This window comes from Lepidochelys kempii, chromosome 23, assembly GCF_965140285.1.
Source record: "Lepidochelys kempii isolate rLepKem1 chromosome 23, rLepKem1.hap1, whole genome shotgun sequence".
NCBI lineage: Eukaryota > Metazoa > Chordata > Testudines > Cheloniidae > Lepidochelys > Lepidochelys kempii.
The window spans coordinates 13,071,575-13,090,648 of record NC_136402.1 but is presented as its reverse complement, the minus strand read 5'-3'; the positions used below and the strand labels follow the sequence as shown (position 1 = coordinate 13,090,648).

At 47.3% G+C, this 19,074-nt stretch overlaps 2 protein-coding genes across 3 annotated transcripts in view; one reads left to right on the top strand and one right to left on the bottom strand.

The window, feature by feature from the left end:
* The window catches only part of LOC140901855 (uncharacterized), a 355,046-nt gene that overhangs the window by 80,444 nt on the left and 255,528 nt on the right, over positions 1 to 19,074 (bottom strand). The window lies entirely within an intron of this gene.
* Positions 9,755 to 19,074, top strand: part of TRIM28 (tripartite motif containing 28) — a 54,355-nt gene continuing 45,035 nt past the window's right edge. Inside the window, exon 1 of one of the 2 annotated variants that reach the window (XM_073321996.2) lies at positions 9,755 to 10,225. In XM_073321996.2, the coding sequence (XP_073178097.2) occupies positions 10,003 to 10,225 (223 nt within the window). In that variant the 5' untranslated portion in view covers positions 9,755 to 10,002. The remainder of the gene's footprint in view (positions 10,226 to 19,074) is intronic. The other variant, XM_073321995.2, reaches the window with a different exon arrangement.

The window sequence follows — 19,074 nt, the reverse complement described above, 5'->3', positions numbered from 1 at the left end:
TTCATCAACCAGTCGGAGAACACTTCAATCTCTCTGCTCACGCGATTACAGACATGAAAGTTGCTATATTACAACAAAAAAACTTCAAATCCAGACTCCAGCGAGAAACTGTTGAATTGGAATTCATTTGCAAATTGGATACAATTAACTTGGGCTTGAATAGAGACTGGGAGTGGTTGAGTCATTACACAAAGTAAAACTATTTCCCCTTGTTTTTTCCTATCCCGCCCCCCCCAGACATTCTTGTTAAACCTTGGATTTGTGCTGGAAATGGCCCACCTTGATTATCATACACATTGCAAAGAGAGTGATCACTTTAGATAAGCTATTACCAGCAGGAGAGTGGGGTGGGAGGAGGTATTTTTTCATGCTTTGTGTGTATATAAAAATATCTTCTACATTTTCCACAGTATGCATCCGATGAAGTGAGCTGTAGCTCATGAAAGCTTATGCTCAAATAAATTGGTTAGTCTCTAAGGTGCCACAAGTACTCCTTTTCTTTTAACCTCTCCCTTGTTCACTGACAGAGCTAACCTGTATTGCACTGCTAGGGAACCTGACCTGGAAAAAGGTTCCCCAGAAGCAAACAGCGTCGGACTTTGAGGGAGCTACGCACGTTCACCCCACTGTAAACCAGGTGAATCAGAAGCAGACGACATCTGTGCTCAAAACAAATGGACTGCCACCCCTTTGGGCGACCTGAAGCTCTGGCTGCAGCTAAAAAAACCTTGAGTTGGTGGTGTCCTCTCAGGGAAGGATGGCCCCGTTCTCTAAGCTGGGTTCTTGTATTGTTGATCTGTAGGGGGGTTGGGACTATAGAATCACACAGTTCTAACACATTTATATGTCTTGCCCATGAAATGAAATCTCGTATGCCAGACTTACAAAACACTTCATGCTGGGTGTGCTCATTAATACCAGCACATAGCCAAAAAGTTCTTCCCATGGTTCCTATTCCCCTTAGTGCAATGAATATGACCTGGATTCCGTCCTGGAAGAATTCTTCAGGCAATTGAAATATTACCTGGGCTGATACCGGCATCTCTGAAAGCAGGTATCTAATAGTTTGGAAACGAGTTGGTCAATGGTGCCTCTTAAGAGAAGGGAAAATAGCTTTGGGTAATAGTGAGTGCACAGCCTACTTTAATGGCACTCATTTTGGGAGTAAAAGAGGTCCTAATATCTCTCTCCTGGATGGGGCAACCTCTTGCACCTCCGCATGGTATAGATTCACAGGTAACAAGTGCAGTCTGCATGGGGAAAAACATTTTTTGTATAAAGGACATAAGTTGATTGAGCATTACGTTATAAATTGAATGCTTGGGTATAACCTGCCAACTCATACTATGTGTTTATGTTCCTCTAACGCCTCCGCGGCTAAATTCTCCCTCCTCCCATCTTGGACCGGATGGTACGAACGTATTAATAATACCTGGTCCAAAGTCACTCCTACCCTTTTTGGAGTATACTGGGTGTGTGGTAACAAGGCATACTTAGCCCTCCCTCCTTCATGGAGTGGATCCTGCTACTTGGCTTGGTTAGAACCACCTGTAGTATATCGCACATGTCACCCTAAAGGGAAAATCAGAAATGTAAGAGGGGCTGAGGAAGATGCAAATGACTCTCGCCCCCTTACTTGGTGTGCCCTCAATGACTGGACGGGTGCTTGTGCAGGATTTGTCTTCGCCTGTGGAGGTGCCACTTGGAATATTGGGGAAGGAGTCATGAGACTTCAGGGAGTGTTGGAGATGATGGCAAATACGACTACCGATGCCTTGGTAGACTTGGCAACCGAACAAAAAAAACTAAGGCAGATGGTTCTTCAAAACCACTTGGCATTAGATATTTTGCTGGCCTCTCAGGGAGGAACATGTGCATTAATTGGGCAAGAATGTTGTGTATATGTTCCGGATGTTTAAACGCCACCTGGGAAAGAGCAAACCACCTTATGCAAGTTGCAAAAGACCATGGAGGAGAGCAAGTCAACTCATGGTGGGGCAATTTGTTCAATTGGGTTCCAGATATAGGTGGCTGGTTACATAACTTGCTTCGCAGTGCCGTTGTAATTGTTTGTGGCCTAATAGTTTTGTATGTTATGTTAAGATGTGGCTGTTGGCTAGGTACCAAGCTGTGCCCTACCAACCAGTGATTGGTACCCAGTCACTACCTACAGAGGCCAGTATGTCCCAAGAGTTCCCCTATGGCACTCTGGGGACAAAGGGGGGACTGTTAGGTGTGAAAAGCTAAACAGGAGGCAGTTATGCCAACCGAACCAAAGTCAGGCTAAGAGAGGCTGCTGGGAAATTCTCTGAAAGTAGAATGAAGGAATATGTGTTTAAATTACAGAGAGTGAGAAAAACGGGGAGACCTGCATTCCTGCATTTTTGTACCAGATGTGCTGGGAACAGTCCTTGAGATACAGAGGCGCTGTTTTCCACTCCCTACTCTTGTGTTATGTCTGTTTTAACTCCTCGTCTCCTGGTTGACACCCATACCGATAAGAAAGTTAGTGAAGCACTTCGATTTGCTAAAAGTTATCTACAATAAGGTGGGTAGATGTGCATGCATATAGAGAAAGAGGATTTTAACTAATATGGGGGGGGGCTGCTTTATGAATAAAACTGTGACACGATGGGACTGTCTATAAAAACCTCTGAGTTTTACTTAGAGGCTGGCTGGTTCTCTTTGGAGACGGGCCGCTCTCTATTGTTGTATGCACTCTTCAATAAAGAGCTTTGAGTTCGGACCTTGCTGGTGTTGCCTGTCTCTCTCCGGTCAGACAACGAACCGTGCCGTCTGGGGTTCGAGTCCTCGACAACACCCACTCCACACCCTGCTTTATCAGATGTTATATTTACAGTCTGTAGCCAGCTTCCCAGCCCAACTGGCGTCTGGGGAACGCTGCAGCAGGCCCTGCCTGCAGCTGCTCTCCTTCTGACTCCCTACTTTTCCCTCGCCCCCCAGCACTTCCTTCCTGTTTGCTTACACAATCCTAGCGACTGGGGATAACCCCCCACTCACTGTATCTCCCCTCCATTAACTGGCCTCCTCTGCCAACTGTCTGACCAATGCGGTCCCAGTGAATCGGTACTGGTGGAGAGGGTGCTGAGTTAGCCCAACAGGAGACAATGTCAGACCATGTTGTTACTAAAATACAGTGGCTTCTAGAATTGGCTTAGGGAACCCCAGCTGGCTATGCCTGGCCTACACTTGACCCACTTCACCATCCAGTTGACCGATGTTCCCACCCTTACCCTAAAGCTTCCCAGTAGTGTGCTGGCACAGCTGCAGATCCCTGGAGCAAGACTAGAGCGAAAACCTGGATTTGTGCTGGAAATGGCCCACCTGATGATCACTTTAGATAAGCTATTACCAGCAGGACAGTGGGGTGGGAATAGGTATTGTTTCATATTCTCTGTGTATATATAAAGCCTGCTGCAGTTTCCACGATATGCATCTGAGGAAGTGAGCTGTAGCTCACGAAAGCTTATGCTCTAATAAATTGGTTAGTCTCTAAGGTGCCACAAGTCCTCCTTTTCTTTTTGCGAATACAGACTAACACGGCTGTTATTCTGAGACTAGAGAAGTGTTGCCTAGCGAATAGAGGACCAGACTCAGGAGGCTGGAGTTCTCATCCTGGATCTGCTGCTGTGTGACCTTGGGTGAGTCTGATCCCATCTGCTTGCCTCAGTTTCTCCAGCTATGCAATGGCGATCATGAGACTGAGCTGCCTTGTGAAATGCTTTGAGATCTACCAATGATGACAGCTAGGAGTTATTATTTGCAGTGTGTTGCTGTAGCCATATCAGTCCCAGGGTATGAGAGAGACAAGGCGGGTGAGGTAATATACTTTTATTGGACCAACTGCTGTAGGTGAGAGAGACAAGCTTTCAAGCTTACACAGAACTTGTCTTCAAGTCCAGGAAAGGTTCTCAGTGTCAGCTTGTCTCCTTCACCCACAGAAGATGGTCCAACAAAAGGGATTACTGCATCAGTTTAAATTCACCCACAGGTTATACCAGAAAACACTTTCCCATGTAGAGCAGGCCTGAATGGGAGCTGAACCATTTGGAAAATGAGACGCATGGAGCCTGGCTTTCAAGTGCTCAGCACCCTTGAGGCTGGATGCTCCATGAAGTCAACTAGGCATTTTGCTGATGCTAGCGATTTTTACATGGGAGATGCTCAGATGTTACAGTGGTGAGTGGCAGGAAATGATGCTAAGGTAGGGAGGTAAACAAATATGTGTGGGGATGGGGGGATGGATGGAGGGGTGCGTGTGCAGAGGGATGTCTGAATGGATGTCTGGTGGATAGATATGTGTGGGAGTGGATGGCAGATAGGTAGATAGATATGCGTGGGGATTGAGGGGGTGGAGATAAGAGAGTGGATGAAGCAGAATGGGGATGGATGGAGGGAGGAGGTGGGGATAGGGGGTGGGTAGAGGAGGGGATGGGAATTGGGGATGGATGGACAGGGTGGGGGTGGATAGGGAAGGGGGTGGACAGAGACTTCGAGATGGATGGTCTAGATTGCTCTGCACTCAGCATTCTGGGCCACTGTGCAAATTTGGCCCTCAGCGGACGCTGAGTCCTTTGGAACATTCCAGCCGGGCTGTTGGGGGCGGCAGCACGAACATAAAAATGGCCACACTGGGTCAGACCAATGGTCTGTCTAGCTCAGTATCCTGTTTTCTGACAGTGGCCAGTGCCAGGTGCTTCAGAGGAAATGAACAGAACACGGCAATTATCCAGTGACCCATCCCTGTTGTCCAGTCCTGGCTTCTGGCCATCAGAGCTTTAGGGACACCCAGAGCAATGGGTTGTACCCTGTCCATCTTGGCTAATAGCTATTGATGGACCTATCCTCCATGAGCCTATCTAATTCTTTTGTGAACCCCGTTATAGTTTTGGCCTTCAAAACATCGCCTGGCAATGAGTTCCACAGGTTGACTGTGCATTATGTGAAGAAGTATTTCCTTTTGTTTGTTTTAAACCTGCTGCCTATTAATTTCATTGGGTGACCCCTGGTTCTTGTGTTATGTGAAGGAGTAAATAACACTTCCTTATTCACATTCTTCACACCCGTCATGATTTTATAGACCTCCATCATATACCCCCTTATTCATCTCTTTTCCAAGCTGAAAAGTCCCAGTCTTATTAATCTCTCCTTATAAACATGCTGTTCCATACCCCTAATAATTTTTGCTGCCCTTCTCTGTACCTTTTCCAATTCTAATATATCTTTTTTGAGATGGGGCAACCACATTAGTATTCACGATGTGAGCATACCATGGATTTATATAGTGGCATTATGATATTTTGTGAGCTTTTTTTACTGTTACTGCAGATTGAATGGATGTTTTCAGAGAACTATCCACAATGACTCCAAGATCTCCTTCTTGTGTGGTAATGGCTAATTTAGACCCCATCATTTTGTAGGTATAGTTGGGATTTTCCAATGTGCATTGCTTTCCATTTATCAACATTGAATTTCATCGGCCATTTTGTTGCTCAGTCACCCAGTTTTGTGAGATCCCTTTGTAACTCTTTGCAGTCTGCTTTGGACTTAGCTGTCCTGACACTAATTTTGTATCATCTGGAAACTTTGCCACCTCACTATTTACCCTTTCCCAGACCGTGGATGAATATGTTGAACAGCACTGGTCCCCCAGTACAGATCCCTGGGGGACTCCACTATTTACCTCTCTCCCCTGTGAAAAATGAACATTTATTCTTACCCTTTGCTTCCTGTTTTTTAACTGGTTACTGATCCATGAGGGGACCTTCCCTCTTATCTCTGACTGTTTATAATAGCAAACAACACTTCTGATTGCTCTCCTCCCTTCCTCAGAGGAGAGTTTACACAGGCTAGGGAGAGAGGCAGACAGGGAGGGGTGCAGGAGCAGAGGGACGCCAGGCCAGGGACCCTGGGGCCATGGCACAGTGGAGAGGGAAAGGGGGTTGGGGTGGAGAGAGAGATGAGTGCCTTTGTCTGGGATTGCTCCACTTAACTGCTTTAGCATCCAAATGGGCTGTGCCCTTAGCATTTCTCTCAGCTGGATGGGCCCCATTGTTCCCTATAGGTCTGGGATGACCCAACCCCACCCCAGTAGTCAATGGGAGTCTGGGAATTAATGGGGAAACTCCCATTGACTTTAAGGAGCTTTGGATGCACTGCACCTTGAGTTGGAAGCCAGGGGAGTCTGGGCCCCAGGGCCTGCGGTTTTCACATATAACAGAAGTCACATGCTTCATAGCTCCTGCAGGCCGAGCTCCTTGTAGACCCAGTGGCTTCTTGCATCCCTCCATCCTCTCCCCCCCCCCCAGCTCCCTGGATTTCAGGGACGCTCTGCATCCCACCTACCCCTTGCCAGTAGCCCTGTGTACCCCCCATTCCCACCTTTCCCTCACCACCCCTGGGCTCTACATACCGCTTCATTCCCCCCATACCAGGGTCCCCCATTCTCCCTCAATGGCAGGGGCTGTGTGTACCCCCTAATTCCCCATACCAGCATCCCCCATTGTCCCCACCTACCAGGGGCTCTGTGTGTCCCCCATTTCCCTTATCTGCAGCAGTCTTTCCCATTCTCCTCCCATGGCAAGGGTTGTGTTTGCCCCCTTATTCCCCTCTTCTCCCATTCCAGCGTCCCTCCCGTTCGCCCCACCCTCCAATGGCTATGTATGCCCCCCATTTCCCTTGTCTCCCCTACCAGGGTCGCCCATTCTTCTCCCATGGCAGTAGCTGTGTGTGCCTCTCATTCCCCCATTACTAGGGTCCCCCATTTCTACCTTCCATGCCAGAACATTAAAAACAAAGCACAAGGCCCCTAATCCTGGAGAAATATGCTTAATTTTACTATTCTCTCTGTGTATGTGTGTGTGAGAGAGATTAAATTAAGCATGTGCATAAGTGACCCTCACCCTGGATGTTTTTCTGAAAGCTCCAGCACCTGGTGTCCTGGGATTAGGTCAGACGCAATTTGAATTTTTTAGAAAGCAATTTTTTTACCCTTAGAGTTGCTGAGGAAGGCTTAAGAACGTGACCCAAAGTGCCCACTAGGGGCTCAAACCAGGAGGCAAATAATATGAGCCCCAAACTGATTTTTTTTTTTAAATCATGAGTTTAAGTCCCGTGACTTCTTTGAGGCCTGACTCCTGATTTTTCAATGTTTGGCATTTGTGACACTACTGGTGTTAGCAGGTGGGACGCCTTTGTTTGGATTTAACCATCCCCTACAGTATTAAGAGCCTGGATGCTGGCAGTATGTCTACACTGCGATAAAAAAACCTGAGTCCAAGTCAGCTGATTCAGGCTTGCATCTGCGGCTTCAGGGCTATAAAATTGCAATGTAAACGTTCAGAGTGAGGAGCCCTACCCGAGACCAACCCCACTGTCTACAATTACACAGCAATTTTATAGCCTTGCAGGCCGAGTCAGCTGACCTGGGCCCATTCTGTGTCTTTTATTGCCGTGTAGATGTACCCTGGGAGTCAGGGAGTGAAACGGGTTAAACTGACTCATCTTTTTGCATTGTACAGAAATTAAAGGGCCGAAATGAGGTGTGTGTGGTGGTGGATCACCAAGATTTTAAAAAGCCCCATTAGCTTTAATTATTGCAAGGGAACCCAGGGACAGAGTTTTATTTTGAAAAATATGATTGCTCCTAGATTTCAAGGCCAGAGGGGACCATTCTGATCATCTAGTCTGACTTCCAGTATAGCACATCAGTGGTGCCTGCATCCAGCACATGCTTTCTGGCTATGCTAGAGTAGACCTGTTAGAAAGAGACACCTGGTCTGGGTTTAGAGACTCCAAGTGATGGAGACCCCATCTCTCAACGGACAGGGACGCTCACCCCCTTGTGAGATGTTTCTGTGGTTAATGACACTCACTGTTAAAAACCCAAGCATTATTCCTTGTCTCAGTTTATCTAGCTTTCTCTTCCAGCTGTTGGATCTTGTTAAACTTTTGTGGGCCAGACTGAAGAGCCAGAAATCTCCCAGGTAGGCCGTATTGCCAACCCAAAACGTTCAAAAATCATGAGTCAGGCTCACCAAAAACCATGAGATTGGCTTTAAAATCATGAGATTATGTACAAATAATAAATATTGGTGTTCTTTTAATTTGCCTTCTGCTTTTTGAGTCTTTAGGGTGCACTGGGGTCACATTTTGAAGCTTTCTCTACCACCATGAGGGCTAGATACTTCATCTGAAGTCTGAAATCATCACGTCTCCACTTGACTCCAGGAGCTGGGACTTTAAGGAAAACAATCATTGTCATGAGACTTATGACAAAATCATGAGAGTTGGCAACACAGTATGTAAGTACTTATAGGCCATGATCAAGTCACCCTCACCTGGTACCCTTCCCTATAGTTAAATAGATAAAGCATCTTTAATCTCTCACAGTGAGACAGGTTTTAAAGACCTAGAATTGTTCTGGTGGCTTTTTTTAAATGATTGCCAATGGTCTGCTTCACAGCCGTCCTTTCATTATTTGTAAATCAAAGTTCTAGTTTTGGGGAGAGTGTTGAATTCAGGGGCGGGGGGGCAGACTTTGCTCTGGCTGAATCTGGAGTGAATCCGGAGTGACTCCACTAAGCTCAGTGGGGCTGAATCCTGCTCTGGGTCAAACCAGAGTGAACCCCGAACGTCTCCACTGAGCTCAGTAGGGTGGGACTCTGAGTTGGGTCAGACTGGAGTGATTCTGGAGCAACTCCACTAAGCTCAGCGGGGTGGGACCCTGTGTTGGGTCAGTCCACAGTGAAGCCAGAGTGATTCCAATGAGCTCGGTGGGGCTGAACCTGCTCTGGGTCAGTTCACAGTGAATCTGAAGTGACTTCATTAAGCTCAGCAGATTCATTAGAATGCCTTGGAGTCACTCCGGATTGACTTTTGCCTCCACCTCCCGGTGAGGGAAGTGGGTTTAGCTTTCTGTTACAGACAGCAAGCAAAGAAGACCTCAAGTATTTTGGGAGGGGGGGATGCAGCCCCTCCCCCCTCCAGGAGGAGAAAGGAACAGGGCCGCGGGAATTTAGGAGAAGGTAATTGGCTTCATCTCCTGCCAGTCATTGAGTATATGTGAGGTAATTCATGAGATGATTGGTTCTCTCTCCTGTCCGTCCCAGCATTCTTCACGCCTCCTCTCGGAGCTTGGAAACCTACAGGGCCTGCCCTATGTTAATCAAATAAGTTCCCGCCCTTGGGGATAGCTTCGGTGGATGATTGGCCTCCAGACCCGTCAATCAATGATGTTTCCGTTGCCATGCGGAGGGGCGGAACCTTTTTAACGGATCATTCTCAAGCGCCTTTCATACTCTACACAAACGGGCATGCCTCGCCGAAAGCGGATTCGCTCTCATCTCCTTGTCAGTCTCTGCCTATCTCGCCGGCATCGGGCAAACGAGGGAGCGGATTGGCCTGCCTTCCTGTCATTCTCCACACCTCCCCTTCCCGCTCCGCTTGCGCTCCGAGTCCCGCGATTGGCGCAAACCCCAGTCTACCGTCCTTTCTCCCGCCCTACACAGAAACATAAGGTGACGTCCTCCCCCTCCCTCCCCCCAAGACGGGTGGATTGGCCGGTTTGTCTGATCCTCCCTGTCCCAGGCCCGCCCACGGGGATTATCTGAGCGCTGATTGGCTCGGCTGCTGCAGCCGTTTCCCCGCCCACCCCCGCCCCGGAGGAGAATCGACGGCGAAGGACGCGCAGCTGCGGGGGGCCTTGTTCCTCTCTAACTCTCTCTTGCAGCGTGCTTGTGCGCGCGCAGCTCCCCTTGTCTCAGGCATTGTGCAGCGGGGCCTGAACGCTCCATTGCTGTTAGCAGCAGCAGCAGCAGCGGCGGCGGCGGCGGCGCGCGCGGGCGGCCCTCCCTCCCGGTGAACGTTCCGTCCCCAGCGGCGCGCGCGGCCCTCCCGGGGAACGTTACACCAGCGGCGCGCGGGCCCCGCGTGCTGCTGGAGCCGGGAGAAGCGAGGAGCGCGAAGGGGGGAGCGGCCGCCATGTCGGGCTCGGCGGCCTCGGCCGAGGCGGGCGGCCCCGGCGGGGAGAAGCGGCCCGAGGCGCTGGAGCTGCTGGAGAAGTGCGGCGTGTGCCGCGAGCGGCTGCGGGCCGAGCGGGAGCCCCGCCTGCTGCCCTGCCTCCACTCCGTCTGCCGGGAGTGCCTGCGGGCCGAGCCGGCCGCTGCCGCCGACGGGGAGGCCGCCAACAACAAAGAGGGACAAGGTAAGCGAGGTGGGCGGGGGCTTGCATGGGATGCCTTGGTCGCGGGGGGCTGGCGGGACTGGGTATTGGGGGGGTGCAATGGCGGGGGCTGCCGGGCCGGCGGGACTCGGTATGGGGGGCGGGGGGACTGGGTATGGGGGGGCTGTGCAGTGGGGTGAGGAGTGGAGAGAAGGACGCGCCAGGCTCAGGTAGGAGGGGCGCTCGGGCCCACGGGTGTAGGCGAAGTGGGGCGGGCTGCTGTGGAGAGCAGAACCAGTTTTGTACACGAGGTGGCCAGGTTGGCTGTGCAGTGGGGAGGGAGGGGGCTGTGCAGTGGGGGCAAGGCCTAGGCTGTGTGGAGCCCATGCGAGAGAGTGTGGGAGTCCAGGCTGGGGGGGATGGTGTGAGGGCAGGAGACCTGTGTAGGAGGTGGAAGTGTGGCACTTCCCTCCAGCCTAGGGAGGCCCCTGGAGTTAGCTGGGTGGGGGAGGGGAGGCCTGCCAGAGGGGCCCTGCCTGTGGCAGTCTCACCCAGCTGCTCTTTCATTTCTCTCTCCAGGACAGCATCTTCCCTCAAACCATTGCTTGAACAGGCCCCCAGCAAGTGCCCTTATTCTCTCCCCAGCCTCACCCGCAAACTGTCCTCCCCATGCTGACTACAGCCAGCCCCCCCCCCCCCCCGTAGTGCCTTATAACGGTGCCGCCAGCCTGCCCTCTCAGTGCTCGGAGGAGTGCCCCCGAGCCTGTTCCCTCAGTGACCCCACACTGACTCTCAGTGCCCTTGAACTGTGGCCCTGCCTCCCAATCACCCCCTCAGTGCCCCCAGACTGGCCCTCAGCTCCACCACCCTTTTGCCTATGCACGGTTGCTTCTGGACCTCCCTAGCCCTGTTCCCCCTATGGCCCACTTGTGTCCCTGTTATCCCAGTGCTTACAGGATTCGGACTAGAGACAGTGTGGGGCAAGGATGTGGGGGGATGGTCAGTGGCTGGGCCATGGCATTTGGGCACAGGGGCCCTGATAAGTGCTGGGTGAAAAAAGTAGAGCACCAGGGAGGTTCACACGTGTCTGCTTTTGGGGATGGAGCCAGGGCTTGCCCTGCCCCTTGTTCTCTGAGAACTTCTTCCAGTAGCACACAGTGACTCAGGTAGATTTCCATGAAGGAAGGAGTTGTTTTCCAAAATGCCAGAAAGATTTAGAAGCTCAAATCCCATAGGTTTTCAGGGCCTAGTCTATACTGGTAAGGGTTGGCTGGTATAGCTAGCTATACAGTGGAACCTTGGTTACGAACACCTATGCATCCGATGAAGTGAGCTGTAGCTCACGAAAGCTCATGCTCAAATAAATTGGTTAGTCTCTAAGGTGCCACAAGTACTCCTTTTCTTTTTGCGAATACAGACTAACACGGCTGTTACTCTGAAACCTGGGGAATGGAGATTATTCCTAACTCTGAACAAAACCGTTATAGTTCTTTCAAAAGTTTACAACTGAACATTGACTTAATACAGCTTTGAAACTTTCCTATGCAGAAGAAAAATGCTGATTTTAACCATATTAATTTAAATTAAACAAGCACAGAAACAGTTTCCTTACCTTGTCCAATCTTTTTTAAAACTTTCCCTTTATTGGTAGTTTACATTTAACACTGTGTGTTTGCTTTTTTTGGTCTCTGCTGCCTGATTGCATACTTCTGGTTCCAAATGAGTTTTGTGATTGACAGGTGTTTGTAACTCTGAGGTTCTATGGTACTGGCAAACCCTACTAATGTGGGTGCAGTTGATACCCATTATAATATATAACTGCACCAGGAGTTTTGCCAGTACAGAAATCATACCCCCCTAACCATCATTACTATACTGGAAAAGGTTTCTACTGTGGACCTGGCCTCAGTGGGATTGGAGATTGCACCCAAAATGTGCTAGCCACTCTGCTGTAGACAGTGGAAAGGAAAAGTTAAACACCTTTTCTTTGTATCTGTTTTCCAAGGAGATTACCTGTAAAAATGAGAAGAGGTGATTTGGGTCTGATATATGCACATGTTTTGTATCAGGGTAACTTGGCGGCGGGGTGGTTTTTCTGAAATAAATAACTGGTGCGATTCCCTAGTCTGGATCCAGTTATACCAGTATAATGGTGCCTTATCCTGCCACAGTGTATTCGCTGTCATGGATGGGAATAAGCTGTGCTTGTATAAAGCATCTTCACACTGGGTATAACTGCATCCACACTATGGGGGATTGTAGTGGTATCACGTCATGATTGCAGCATCTCTGGCTCCTTTTTTGCATCTGAGTGCACCTGTTGTATTTATTTGGACAGAATAAATGGACTCAGCGTTAAAGGTGTTAAAATGATGATATCACTGTCCAACAGTAAATGTGGTTTGCATTCTTATATACAGAGAGACCCTGAGACTGCTTATTTCTATGGCAAACACTCCTTTAAATTATTTTGAAGTAGGAGGACGAAACACTGCTAAAGCATTTTAAATGTAAAGTACTAAGTCTGTACTAACAAAATTCCTTGTTCCCTTAAGTTGTAGAGTTTTTATAACAAAAAACATCTTTTAGATAGTATTAAAGATGGTAACTGTCCTTGGGGGGCAGTTATTTGCTAGGTTGGAGCTGTTGGTAAAGTCTGATCCTGCTTCCTTTAAGACGAGATAAATGCATGGGAGAGAAAAGAACAGCAAAGATAGTCCAAAGAGAAGCTGAATTTTCTGACTTTTATTTGCAACCTCACTGCTGGAGAAACACAGGCTCACTCTGCCGTCTGATCAGCCACTTTGAGAATTGGCAAACTTGTATGAGAATCAGACTAGTTAGTTAGGACATGGCATTGCTTTTGGCTGCCTCTCTGGTCACAGGCGTACAGCAGTGTTGCAAAATATGTAGCCTTGGCTAAGCCAGACTTACTAAAACAGAAGGCAAAAGGAAATAAGGTGGGGAATGAAAAGAGCAAGAGTGGGAACAGAGGACGAGCAATAACCAGGCTTACAACTCAAATGATGCTTGGGTTGAAATAGTTGGAGGTGGGGATGTCATTTTGGTCACATTCTCTGGCCTGGTCTTGTGAGGACATTGAAGGCCCAATGGTATCAGAGTGGATTCTGGGGCCTAGGAGACACTGTGGGAGTAGCAGCTGTGATGGTAAAGTTTGACCCTTCTATTCTGTGTCTCAGCTAGCTAGCTGACTTTTCCCTCCAAATCCTTTTTTTTAAGGACCCCAAAATGGAGCCACGGATGTAATATCCTTATCTTCTCTTTTGTCACTAGTTAGGCCTGATTTCCAACATGCCAATTTTGGTCTGATTTCCAGTCCCATACTAGTTTATCAGAGGTGATCTTTAACACAGTCTTTGAATTACAGCAGTAGACAGAGCGTCTCCCTTTAGTGCCTTTTCCCGTCAACATTTGTTGGAACATTTTATAAACTTACAATTAGCTATTTCTACTTTCCACTGTCAGGCTCACACTTAGGGGTAGGTCTGTGAGACCCCGATTATTACAACACCTCCTTTAGGTAACTTATCTTGGAATGGAATTTTTGCAATGCTCCCCTCCTGGATCGGGTCCTGGGCTACAGTAACCTTGTGTGTGTCTACCATTCTTACCCTTATTAGGGTTCAGTTAATTTTATTGATAAGTTAGGTAGTCCAAGCTCAATTAGTTTATTAATCAGAGAGCAGCACAATTCAGAAAGGCCAGTACATTACCAACCAGCCTGGAAGACGGTCATATAAGCATTCATGCAGTGTTGTAGTCATGTTGGTCCCTGGATATTGAAGACACAAAGTGAGGTATTAGCTTTTCTCTGTCACCAACAGAAGCTGGTCCAGTAAAAAAAATTTCGAGCTTATACTCTTGTCAGCTCAAAAGTTTGTCTTGCAACAGAAGTTGGTCCAATAAAATATATTACCTCACCTGCCTTGTTTCTCATCTAAGTGTTCAGTCTGTCCCAAAATGTGAGCACAAAATCTGTGTGTGTCATACTGGTAGAACACTCCTTCCAGAGTACTCAAGGTTCCAGTTCTTACCAGTTTATCTTCTTTTAACATAATATACCAGGAGTCAGCAAAGCTTAGGTGGGCTTTTTTAAAGCCAGTTTTGAAGGTTGGCTGGCAGCAAAATCATCAAAGCTAATTGTTCTGGCATTGTCCCTTAACAACTCTTAAGCCACCTCTCAGCAAATGCTTATCTTGAGCATTTCTTTTCTTTCCTGCTTCCAGACACTCTTGTTGAGTTAAACTAATGTAGTCATTCAGAAAGCGTCCTAGTAACCAGTCTAGCATACTGTATATAAATAATTACAGAGCCGCTCCATGTCCATCAAATAGCTAAAGCAGCACCAGTCTTGTGTGTAGATGAAGCCCTGATCTTAGATACCCCTAGGCATCCATTTTTGACCATAGATTAGCCTCCAAAGTCTGTATTTGGGTGCCTAAGGCCTAGGCTTTCCCAAGCAAAATAGTAGTTTAAATGTTTTAAAATCTTGAGTACCTAACTTGATGACACATTTCTGAAGATGCCTGGTTTCCAGAGGGTGGGTGAGGGCTTTCTGAAAAATAGGCCTCCTTTAAAGTGTCCGAAGGAGCTCCTGGGCATCATGCTTTTGAAAATGCAGGCTTTAAGTGGCCTTTCTAAAGTACAAATCAGATTCTTTTACTGAACTGTTTTGGGGTCATTTACCCATTTCCTCCCTCCATTTAACACAAGTGAGCAGTGCATATGTCTGAGTATTGGCATGTGCATATCCGGATGCTGAGTGGAGTACTCAGTAATAGTTTTTATTCTCTTCTGTAGCTGCTTTTAGCTGGTTTTCTTTGCAAGTTTCAAGTCCTAGGTATACAGTAAGTGGCTGTTTACTGTAACAGGGTCTGGATGGAGTCCTTTGAAGGTGAATTGGTTTGTGGATATTTTGTTGCAAAATCCCCAAGCTGTTAGGTCAAAACCAACAATATTAGGGCTTCTTTCTCTGTACTGTATAAAGGATGATGCTATCTTAACTCTTCCTTATATCTGATGGCATGTATCCTTCTTGATCGCTGCTTGGGTGGTAAGTAGGGTTATAAAATTTTAACCGGTTAACCAATAAATATTAGTTAGTCTTACCGTTAATGTATTGCAGTTAATCTTGAAAAGAGATTGGCAGCAGCCCTGAACAGGACCTGTGTCGCGTTAATAAACAGTTAACAGATATAATCAGGGCTTTGGAGTGGAGCCTGGCGCTGGCAGCTCCGGAGCAGTGGAGCTGCAGGTTTTTGCCTGGAGCTGGAGTGACGCCGGAGCAGAGCTCCAAAGCCCAGGATATAATTTTAATAGTTTAAACGGGTTCCTTTTTAAACTATATTTACAGCCCAATGGTGAGTGGTTATTGTCAAAGGACATATACTGAATAGCAAGTGGAGTTTCCAACTATGCATTAATTCAGCAAAAGGCCTTAAGCATTTGTGCAAAGACAAGGTGTTAGTTTAGTTGAGAGGTGGGGTTAGTGGTTCTGAGAAATAGCTGGTGTGGGTCCTGTGACTGGTGTTGACTGATTCATGCCTAAACGTCCCATTCATGTCTGGTACAGTTTTTTTTTGTGTGTAGGAGAAGCTTCATTGGTGCAGCTTTCACCCTACCTGTAGTATTCATGTGCTGCTGCGCAGACCAGGTAAGCTACTCGTAGCATCCCATTAGAAGGGTTGAAGCGTTATTTATGTACTGGTCTGCCAAGATTCTCCCCTCAAAATGTGGTGAACAAGAGGCAAATGCAAATTGGTGACATGTTTACTGGAGCTTCCTGTGCAAGTTACAAGGCTTCATAATGGGATCTCCGGCACAAATGTAAACGCTACCCGAAAGTGGCTGTAAAGGAAGGATTGCTTGGGGCGGAAGAAGCAGCTGTGTAATGTAACGGTGAGCTATCTGAGTCCTCCATTCTCTACTGAAGGCAGGTGGGGGATAGTGTCAACAGATCTCCTGATTTTAAGGGATGGTCCTGATATTTGGGGCTTTGTCTTATATAGGTGTCAGTTCTCAATTCCCCCCCCCCCCCCCCCCCCGCCGTGATTTTTCACCCTTGTTATCTGGTCACCCTGGGTGGGGATGATGATGGGCCATTCTTCCTTACTGCACAGAGGTCATACTTTACATGGAAAAAAGTCTCAAGGTTAATACTGGGAGGGTGTCAGTCTGAGCAGGACATGTTCAGAGATGTCCTGTAATGGTCAGGGGTTGGTCCATATTTCTTCCTTCTTCCATCCAGTGGTCAGATGGAATAGCGGTCTCCTTCCTAAGAAGAGGCCAGTAGGGTGTAATCATATCAAGTCTAATCCAAGATTTAAGACAGTTATGGTGGAAAATCCAAACCTTGGGCTAACAGGAAAGAATAGTGATCATGTTTAGGAAGTGGGTAAGTGACTGAAGGGCAGGTTTACATTTTTGCTTTGTTTCGAAGATCACAGCTATGAGAGTAGCAAAAGAAGCTTGGAGAAAGGAGATAAGGTAACAGGATATTGCTTTGATTCACAGGGAGATTGTGCAGACTCAGGGAGTCTCTCTACTCCTGGCAGCTCTCTGAGGTGGTACTGCTACTAAAATACTGTCTGTTTCTGATTACATTCCTGCAGTTGTCCAGCATGTGGAGTTTTTTGAAAGCTTTAACCATGTTTAAAAGTATCTGAGATGAGAATTCTTTGAGTGACTTCAAACTTGCCAAAAGGAAATGCTTTTTGGTGGGGTGAAGATCATGTTGAAATCTTGAGGGAGATAAGGCAGAAAGAATGGCTTGAGAAGTTAGAGAAATGTGGCTTTAGTGCATGAAGTGGCTTTTGCAACATAAACTGAAGAACACGGGGGCTGTGAGTGAAGGTTGAAGGGGAGGAGGGATGGGGGCATATGGTCACATGGAGTTAAGTATAGTGGCGCCATTTTTTAAAGCTGATATATGCCAAGAGAACTGGGATGGCTGTGCTGTGTTGCTTATTAAAATATCCTTGAATGCATTTTAAAAAAACCACCCTACAAATTCGGGTATCTTGTCTACTTTTGTCTCACTATTTAGATCCAGTAAAGCCCTGATCTTTCTAGTTGTTCAAGGCCAGCACCAGTATAACTAAAGCAGTTCTCAAACTTTTGTATTGGTGACCCCTTTCACACAGCAAGCCTCTGAGTGTGACCCCCCCCATATAAATTAAAAACATTTTTATATTTAACACTGTTATAAATGCTGGAGGCAAAGCAGGGTTTGGAGGTGGAGGCTGAGAGCTTGTGAGCCCCATATAGTAATCTCATGAGCCCCTAAGGGGTCACAACCCCCAGTTTGAGAACCTGTGAACTAAAGGCATGTTTAAAAAAACTTAGTTAAACCTGTGTAACTATGTGGATGCTTAAATCTGTTCAAACATGGTTTAGCTTGTTTTGGTAAACTACAACCATACAGTTGTCCTCACAGCAGATGACACTGTTTTAACTGAGTCAGGATTTAAACCTGTTTAACCTAAACCAATAGGACTTCTGTGTGAATAAAGCCCTTAAACTTCCCAACTTTTCGTTTTCTGCCTCTTTAATGTAAACAATGAGGAAATGGTTCATGGAATCTCTCTGCTTAGGAAGCGCCATATCAGGCCTTATTCCTGATGCCCAACACTTTTTCAAAATGTGAATTTTTAATGTTTTAAAACTATATTCTTGTGGCTAGATAGAAGTGGCCTGGTTTGTCCGCCCCCTTTCCCTGAGGTGCTGAGCATCTTCAGCTTTCTGCTTCAGGGGGAGGTATGGTCTATTGCGTTTCAGCTTTCTTTTGTGTTTTAGAGTAGCAGCCGTGTTAGTCTGTATTGGCAAAAAGAAAGGAGTACTTGTGGCACCTTACACTAATTTTGTTAGTCATAAGGTGCCACAAGTACTCCTTTTCTTTTTGTGTTTTAGGAGCCTAACTTGAGGAATCCATGACTGGGGAAGGTTGGCTATTTCTAACAAAGAACAAGTAGGCTAAACACTCAAAATAAAACACCACATCTTGAGGCCTTTGTGCATCATAACCATTTTTGTCACCTTTTAAAGTGCTGGGGTGGGGGGCTTGTGGAGGAGGGGAAGTTGAGAGAGTCTGGCAGAGCAAAGGGAGTAGTAGTAAACTGTTGCTGGGTTACAACTACTTTTATTTACGGTACCCTGCTGTCTTTGTTCTCTGTAAGGGGATGTGTAGTGCTCAACTAGACAAGAAAAACGGAATTTGACCAAGTCCCAGTGACTTGATCTCACATTCAGCAGTTCCTGGCAGTGCTGCATGTGCTTCTTGGGTACAGCTAGATAAGAGAGAAACAAGCATATTTTGGTTATACAGAGGAGATTAATAGACTGCCTCTCCTGGGCTGTGATGCAATTCCTCCAAGGTCCCCAAACCAACCCTTCTGATACCCTGTGGGCGCTATGGAGGAGAGGCCGGCTTCATTCCTCACTTGGGAGCTGATGTGTCCTGCTAATCGCTCCTCTGTTTTTGGAGATGTAGAGGGGAGGAGATAGTGACTGACTGATGCCCCTGGCAGAGTGGAATGGGCTAAGATAAGAAGAGTTAACAATCCTCTTTTGAAGTGTTTAGCAACCTTGTCCACCCTCCTTCAAAAGGGGTGCTTTAGATTGAAACTGTCAGCTTCCCACTCCGAGCTGGAAAATAGCTAGAGCAGTGGTTCCCAAATTTTTTGGCATCATGCCCCCTTTTTAATTTTCAAGAAACCCTCACGCCCCCCACCTCTCCTTTACCATCATCCAACTCCCCCCCCCCTTGTCCCCTGACAACCCTCTTCTGGGACCCTCCCCAGGATCCCACCCCCATCCAACCCCCCTGCTCCCTGTCTCCTGACCACCCCCGGACCTGCTGCTACTTATCCAAC